This window comes from Bolinopsis microptera, chromosome 6 (genome assembly GCF_026151205.1).
Source record: "Bolinopsis microptera isolate Bmic1 chromosome 6, MBARI_Bmic_1.0, whole genome shotgun sequence".
Classification (NCBI taxonomy): Eukaryota; Metazoa; Ctenophora; class Tentaculata; order Lobata; family Bolinopsidae; genus Bolinopsis; species Bolinopsis microptera.
In genome coordinates, this window is record NC_087077.1 from 778,571 (window position 1) to 787,401 (window position 8,831).

General features: G+C 41.6%; 1 protein-coding gene across 11 annotated transcripts in view; it reads left to right on the forward strand.

Moving 5' to 3' along the window:
* Nucleotides 1-8,831, forward strand: part of LOC134816597 (uncharacterized) — a 38,554-nt gene that overhangs the window by 27,087 nt on the left and 2,636 nt on the right. For 10 of the 11 annotated variants that reach the window (XR_010160423.1, XR_010160424.1, XR_010160425.1 and 7 more), the window contains exons 2-6: nt 4,451-4,638; nt 5,062-5,160; nt 6,044-6,120; nt 6,342-6,545; nt 8,680-8,816. Coding sequence is in view for 8 of the 11 variants with exons in the window: in XM_063825523.1 (XP_063681593.1) it covers nt 4,451-4,638; nt 5,062-5,160; nt 6,044-6,120; nt 6,342-6,545; nt 8,680-8,814 (703 nt within the window). In the remaining 3 variants the exon portion in view is untranslated. Of the gene's footprint in view, nt 1-4,175; nt 4,228-4,450; nt 4,639-5,061; nt 5,161-6,043; nt 6,121-6,341; nt 6,546-8,679; nt 8,817-8,831 lie in introns of those variants that run through there. The other variant, XM_063825526.1, reaches the window with a different exon arrangement.

The window sequence follows — 8,831 nt, forward strand, 5'->3', positions numbered from 1 at the left end:
TGAGTTCCACTGTCACTTTAATATGAACCTGAAGCCAGGGTTTACGAGCAGGCCCTGTGTTGGGAGTTCCACTGTTACTTTAATATGAACCTGAAGCCAGGGTTTACGAGCAGGCCCTGTGGTTCCACTGTTACTTTAATATGAACCTGAAGCCAGGGTTTACGAGCAGGCCCTGTGGTTCCACTGTTACTTTAATATGAACCTGAAGCCAGGGTTTACGAGCAGGCCCTGTGGTTCCACTGTTACTTTAATATAAACCTGAAGCCAGGGTTTACGAGCAGGCCCTGTGGTTCCACTGTTACTTTAATATGAACCTGAAGCCAGGGTTTACGAGCAGGCCCTGTGGTTCCACTGTTACTTTAATATGAACCTGAAGCCAGGGTTTACGAGCAGGCCCTGTGGTTCCACTGTTACTTTAATATAAACCTGAAGCCAGGGTTTACGAGCAGGCCCTGTGGTTCCACTGTTACTTTAATATGAACCTGAAGCCAGGGTTTACGAGCAGGCCCTGTGGTTCCACTGTTACTTTAATATAAACCTGAAGCCAGGGTTTACGAGCAGGCCCTGTGGTTCCACTGTTACTTTAATATGAACCTGAAGCCAGGATTTACGAGCAGGCCCTGTGGTTCCACTGTTACTTTAATATAAACCTGAAGCCAGGGTTTACGAGCAGGCCCTGTGGTTCCACTGTTACTTTAATATGAACCTGAAGCCAGGGTTTACGAGCAGGCCCTGTGGTTCCACTGTTACTTTAATATAAACCTGAAGCCAGGGTTTACGAGCAGGCCCTGTGGTTCCACTGTTACTTTAATATGAACCTGAAGCCAGGGTTTACGAGCAGGCCCTGTGGTTCCACTGTTACTTTAATATAAACCTGAAGCCAGGGTTTACGAGCAGGCCCTGTGGTTCCACTGTTACTTTAATATAAACCTGAAGCCAGGGTTTACGAGCAGGCCCTGTGGTTCCACTGTTACTTTAATATGAACCTGAAGCCAGGGTTTACGAGCAGGCCCTGTGGTTCCACTGTTACTTTAATATGAACCTGAAGCCAGGGTTTACGAGCAGGCCCTGTGGTTCCACTGTTACTTTGATATAAACCTGAAGCCAGGGTTTACGAGCAGGCCCTGTGGTTCCACTGTTACTTTAATATGAACCTGAAGCCAGGGTTTACGAGCAGGCCCTGTGGTTCCACTGTTACTTTAATATAAACCTGAAGCCAGGGTATACGAGCAGGCCCTGTGGTTCCACTGTTACTTTAATATAAACCTGAAGCCAGGGTATACGAGCAGGCCCTGTGGTTCCACTGTTACTTTAATATAAACCTGAAGCCAGGGTTTACGAGCAGGCCCTGTGGTTCCACTGTTACTTTGATATAAACCTGAAGCCAGGGTTTACGAGCAGGCCCTGTGGTTCCACTGTTACTTTAATATGAACCTGAAGCCAGGGTTTACGAGCAGGCCCTGTGGTTCCACTGTTACTTTAATATAAACCTGAAGCCAGGGTATACGAGCAGGCCCTGTGGTTCCACTGTTACTTTAATATAAACCTGAAGCCAGGGTATACGAGCAGGCCCTGTGGTTCCACTGTTACTTTAATATAAACCTGAAGCCAGGGTATACGAGCAGGCCCTGTGGTTCCACTGTTACTTTAATATGAACCTGAAGCCAGGGTTTACGAGCAGGCCCTGTGGTTCCACTGTTACTTTAATATAAACCTGAAGCCAGGGTATACGAGCAGGCCCTGTGGTTCCACTGTTACTTTAATATGAACCTGAAGCCAGGGTATACGAGCAGGCCCTGTGGTTCCACTGTTACTTTAATATGAACCTGAAGCCAGGGTATACGAGCAGGCCCTGTGGTTCCACTGTTACTTTAATATAAACCTGAAGCCAGGGTTTACGAGCAGGCCCTGTGGTTCCACTGTTACTTTAATATAAACCTGAAGCTAGTGTATACGACACCAGGGCTGTGTTATAATGAGATATAACATGTTATACTGCTGAGATATAACATGTTATAATACTGAGATATAACCCTGATATTATTATAATACTGAGATATAACCCTGATATTATTATAATACTGAGATATAACCCTGATATTATTATAATACTGAGATATAACCCTGATATTATTATAATACTGAGATATAACCCTGATATTATTATAATACTGAGATATAACCCTGATATTATTAGGTTGTATAATATGTATATCAAGCTCTCTGATCTAACACTCCGTCCAACGGCGTTATTTCTAACAATTAGACCATATTTGATCTGGCAAAACCAAGACTTATAACATAGTAAACGTAATATATCTCGGTATAATGTTAGCCGCCCATTATGTTCTCACAGTTCCATAAAGTGCTGGTTTTTGTCGTGTTACTACGTCTGGTACTCTTCTAGGCGTTATGTGAAGATGTGAGTACCGTTATAACCCTACAACTGTGAATTTTACAGAGGTACTGAACCGAGACACTACCACTAACTGTGTGGAAGTGCTCAGGAAGAGGTACTGAACCGAGACACTACCACTAACTGTACGGAAGTGCTCAGGAAGAGGTACTGAACCGAGACACTACCACTAACTGTGTGGAAGTGCTCAGGAAGAGGTACTGAACCGGGACACTACCACTAACTGTATGGAAGTGCTCAGGAAGAGGTACTGAACCAGGACACTACCACTAACTGTACGGAAGTGCTCAGGAAGATAACAATTAAGATTGTGCGTCAATTTAAGTAGTTCCCACACTCCTGCACCTGCTGTAGTTATATCTCAGATATCTTAACCAACCATTCTCTCAATCCAACACCTCCTAACTCCAGTACTCTAAAACACTGGAGCATTATACCCACGTACTGCAGCAGTAGGAATCGTCTCCCCAGCAGCAGCAGCAGCAGTACTCTAACTCTAACTCTAACTCTCACACCAGTGTACCCACTACACAGCAACTCATTTGTCGTGGTCTTACCTCTAACTGTCATCATCATCAGAGAGAGAGAGAGAGAGAGAGAGTCTAAACCCCTTCACTAAACCTCCTCTCTCTCTGTAGAAAGGAGTCTGGAGATAATGATAATTACCCCCTACACACTACAGTAATTACACTACAGTAATTACACTACTGTAATTACAACAGCCCACATACACTGTGTGTTGAGGCCACGGTGTAGTAAGCTGGGTGACTCTGCACTGCAATATTCAACTGCAGTAACCATCTGCAGCGAGGCTAGTGAGTTGTCTATATTACTCTCTCTCTCTCTCTCTCTCTCTCTCTCTCTCTCTCTCTCTCTCTCTCTCTCTCTCTCTCTCTCTCTCTCTCTCTCTCTCTCTCTCTCTCTCTCTCTCTCCCTCTCTCTCTCCCTCTCTCCTCTCTCTCTCTCTCTCTCTCTCTCTCTCTCTCTCTCTCTCTCTCTCTCTCTCTCTCTCTCTCTCTCTCTCTCTCTCTCTCTTTCTCTCTCTCTTTCTCTCTCTCTTTCTCTCTCTCTTTCTCTCTCTCTTCTGTAGTATGGGTATAAAAAGTAGGCGCCTCTCTTCCAATCAGGAGCTCAGAATAACACCAATTGTCTAATCACAAAGCGTTTTGGTAGGGGACTACTATGCCTACTGTACTGAGTATATTGTATTGGAGCAGCAGCCTGAATACTGCAGAATATGCTGATTCTCCTCTGTACAAGAGCTCTAATGATAAACTGTGAGTGTAAATATTCGTGGTATTTTATCTTCTCCCCACATGAGGGCCTACCTAGTCAACGAGTTTAGCTTGTAATCAGACACTGTTGTAATGAACGATCACGTGGTTTCTAAAAATAGCACAGTCACGTGTGACTAGTTGTAAATTTGAAAACGAGTTGTGTAAAGGAGGAAAGGAAGGCTGAGTTATGTAAAGGAGAGAAGGAAGGCTGAACTGAACGGGTCTAAAAGGGTTTAGGGTACAAACAGCTAGCTAGTGTTCAGATCAGCAAGTCTGACTAATTGTATGTGTTCCGGTTAAATATGTTCCGGTTAAATGAATCAGCTCGATCGTGAGATAAGATTATGTTTCCTGGTTTGAGGGCTCCCATCACCAGATCTAACAATTACTGACAATGTCACGTGATCAATATCTATCAGATGTTAAACAAACAGCAGGTTTAAAGGATACCTCTGTTAGCCCGGAAACGTTACCACCGTTATCTCCTTTGTGTTAAATTGTTGTGTCCCTAATATTGAGCCCTACTGTCCTCAGGTAACCTGTCCCAACTCTAAATCCTCACTACCTTCATCTCATAAGCTGATAAGTTAACCTCACTCCCACTACCTTCATCTCATAAGCTCATAAGTTAACCTCACTCCCACTACCTTCATCTCATAAGCTGATAAGTTAACCTCACTCCCACTACCTTCATCTCATAAGCTGATAAGTTAACCTCAGTTTTACCTCAGATCCCCTCAGTTTTGTTTATTTTCAGGTGGGCCCAGACAATCGGTCATGAGAGTAACCGAGGGTCGCAGAGTCCAGTGCCAAATCAGATGAACAACACGCACACATTCCCACCTGCCAACAGAATATCCAGTCTGGTGGGGTCCAACAGCGGCAACGTGGACAACAGGCTCGAAACCAGGGCCATACTTTCCTTTATACTCCTCAAAGAATTAGGTACGTGTCCAGTCAAATGGGGGTTTTAAACTCTTTACATAGGGTTTGTGTTAATTTTGGAGTTGAAGCTTGAATGAGTACATTCTATTTTTAGCAGCCTATTTGAGGTTAAAGTGATTTTAAAAAGTTATTATATTATGACGATTTGACAGTGAAATAGTTTATATTAACACCAATTGACAGCGGTTTTAAAATCCGATATGAATTTTTTAAATGGATCTACTCTAAAGTGATTATATCTAATGATTTTAAAGTAATATCTGCATATTTTAACATAATTATATCTAATGATTTTAAAGTAATATCTATCGATTTTAAAATTAGATCTAGTATTGATTTTAAAGTTAGATCTATTGAAATATACATATTATGCAATGGCCTATCATAACATTTGGCCTTTTAATTTTAACATAATATCGACAGGTTCGGAGTTTGAGGGTTCAGATAAGTTAGTTGTAATGGCAAACAGCGCCCCTCCTTGCACCCACCAAATCTATTCAGAAATCCTCAAGATCCCATCAGGTTAGCTCTTTGATTCGCGTCTATAATGTTACGTCACGTTACGTCACGTGAAGTGCGTATAGCACTGTTGAAATTTGACGTACTTTGCTCCCGTCCAATTGACGTTTTAGAACGTAGCCACTAAACTTAATTAACATTATGCATTGTAAGAGGTAATTATCATACTATGATCATTAATCATATTATAGAGAATAGATAAGCTCCACAGCAGCGTTGCGTACGTGAGCTCAGGCTAACTTGGAACATTCTAGATCTTCATTCTCACAGCTGCATTACACATACCGCACAAAGCCTTCTTCCATTGTCTTGTTTTTCCAATGTAGACCGCGGGTTTAACATCAGATAATAAGGATAAATGACTCGACCTCACGTGCTTCTACTCTTACAAACTAACATGTTTCTGTATCCTGTAACCTGTAAAAATACCCCTGACACTGGTTAAGAAGCCAGGGTTAGTATCATTCCTCTATACCTTGAAACAAATACCAGCACTAAACAGTAGAACTTGCAGTTACCCGAATCTATAGTAGTGGTCAGTTTTACAGCACATGTTGGGTTCTTTCACGTGGACCAAGGAAGTAGTTTCGCTTTTGAATGTCTCTGTTTTTAACGAGATAAGGAATGTGCCAGTATGGTAATCGTCGGAGTAGGATATATGGCTGTGGGGTGGAGTGTTGGTTGTAATATATAGGTTATTTTAGGCTGGATTCCATAATTACTTAACATTTTAGGGTATACTACTCAGCTCTCAGAATAATATCTGAGATTACATATTTCAACTTTGAGTTGGTAAACCACGGTACGTGTCGACGATATGAGTTAATTTACCTCATTATAATAATATTTCCACTGTTTCTTAACTAAAAGCCGTGTATTATTTCAGAACAGAGGAAAGGTATAAAGAATCTGACAGATCAGGTATCATTGGATCCCAGATCTTATCAACATGACATCACTAAGGTAAATACTACTGATTGTGGTGTAATAACCATGACAATATGTCGATATTTAGTCAATCTTCACTCCTCATAGTGAAGTAGTGACTTTAAAATGGAATGAAATCCGGATACAACACTGATCAGACCACATAATTATAGGTGGAGTATACCTCCTAAATATAATCCGTCTGATATCTCTTCCATTACCCTCACACAAATTCTTCTAATCCCATGATCCCCCAGGTATTCAAAGAATTTGTATCCCACACACCCCAATGCGAGGCAGGTAAACCAACGTTTGGCATGTTGCTGTGTCTAATCGTGTACCTGATCGAGCTGTGTAGACGGTTTTTGGATAACGACAGAGGTTACGAGATTCCCTCAATTCACAACACAGCTACCCGGCTTATGCTGGACGCTGAGCACCAGTTGTCACCAGCCAATTGGGTGAGTTAATTAATATTTAATTGCTTTAATTACTTTAATTAAAAGTTTTAATCCTGTCACAGAGCTTGCCACTTTTGTCAACTCCTTGCGACTTTAGTCTCACGACGAAAAAAACCGGTTCATATAATTTTGGTTTCGCTGCTAAACACGTGTTTAATTTTCCAAGAAGCCGGCGGTTTCCCCCACAAAATTCACGTGATAAAGTTGAAAATACACTGGTGAACATCCTGAAGAGTTATTTAGAAGTCCGGTGCGTTTGCCAAATATACGCCCAGATAAGGAGTCATGTGAACATATGATAAATCTACTTTACTCATACTGTCACCAATTTTTACGTCATTGTTGTAAAAGTTAGAAAAAGAAAACTCTCTTCGTCTACTAGCTGTCGGTTATAATATGCACTGTATTTGACGTACGGAAGGTCGGTGTTGCAAAGAATTTGGCTGGTCTACAAATAATGCGGAAAATTAGTTGCCGATCAGAGTACATATTATAATATTATTTATAATATATAAGTATATAGTACAGAGTAAATATTCGGTTGTAAAGTCTTTTAGTTCGCGGCTTGTTCGCGACTTGTCCGATGATAATTGCAACTATTTTCCGCATTGCTGTGATTGGACTCCAGAAAATTTGCAAAGACCACCCCTTAGAATTGATGGTATAGGCCTCAGATATCAATGCGATACCTTGTATCTGTAAAGTGTAAAAGTTGAATTTGTCGTATCTGTTACGATATATAATTACCGCGTAACGAGTGTTTGACGAACTGGAACTGCAAATCCCGGAACACGTGCAGTAACATGAACGCCAGCTCACCAGGGCTGGGCTTGCGTCAAAGGGCCCTAATTCAGTCAAGGCTGTGCTGATAATTGTAAATTCCTCGCATTCCTTTGAGATGAGACCACAGGTTTAAACTCACACCCGGTTTAAACTCACACCCTACAATAATGGGGTGGGTGGTCGCTGATGGCTCTGTCATTTGGTCAGGATAATGTAACTGCGACCATTTCATTACTAAACGTCACTGTTCTATTGACACATTGATCGGTTACATCAGTCTCTCTTTTAGGAGATTATCTAGCGTTTCTACGGCCCGAACCTCTTAATTCTGTCCTGATTATACCACATGCTAATTTTACACCAATAGCGCTGAGTGGTATTAATCACATGACCTTACATGACCTTATTTGGGGGACACGTGACCCTTTTCTAGAGCCGACATAGATATGGCCTAGAGCCAGTAATACTCTACAAGCGAGCAGTGAGGAATGCAATAACAATTTATTGAGACGGTGTCACGAGGTGTGTCATGTGTGTCACATGAAAGGTGTGTTGATTGTATTGCAAAGCTGCGCTCATGACAAGCACTTGTTGGAGTGTGTCCAGCGAGTAACAAGCTTCTTTCACTGTGTGCTCTCTTTATAATTATCACTGTCCTTCAGAATCACGTCTAAAAATATTATTCGATATTATGCAGCCTGCAAATCTGTTGACACAGGGTCCCTTGCTATATTCAAATTAACAGTTGTTTGTGACCATGCTTGTTCTATGATCTATACGCGTCTATTCTAATGACATAACGAACATTGCCATGCCTCCCCTTCTTTCAATATTTCTCACGACGAATCTCAAGTGTTGATATTCTAATGTATTTGTACCAAGGCAGTTCACATTTCAACAAATTGCGAAGATTTATAAGGTTTCCCCCACGCCCAGTTATATCTAGAAAGCCATGTCAGATTGCCTGATGTAGACTCATATGACGAATACCATCTGTCCAAGCTTTGTGTAACTCAGAGATTGCTTACATAAGATGGTGTGGTAATTGCCGTGAACAGGAAATGATTATGACGACAAAATGAGACGACGCTTTGTGGTGTGCAATTAGAGGAATCTATGGAACGCGCTGGCTCCTATTCGATTCAGCGCATAAAAATAGAAGTGAATTTATCGCGCGCGATATGCGCGCATGGCCGACCGGGCGTTTTAATTAATTAATTAATCATTTCGAAGGCAGCCCTGTAGCTGCCCTGTATACTGTATATAAAATCATGTACGTGCTATCGAGTTCTTGGGAAGTCGAATTCATCCAACGCGTACAACCAAATTCCTAACTGTATTATTGTTTCAGACTGAATATCTTGAGAATCATCCGCCCAGAGAAAGGAGTGACCGACCACCGTTAGAAAGAAGACCTTCCGCGGCAGCCAATGCTGCTGCAATGATTTTTCATATGGTGGAAGCCTATTCTAAATATACAAAATGAAGGTAACTTTAAAAAGA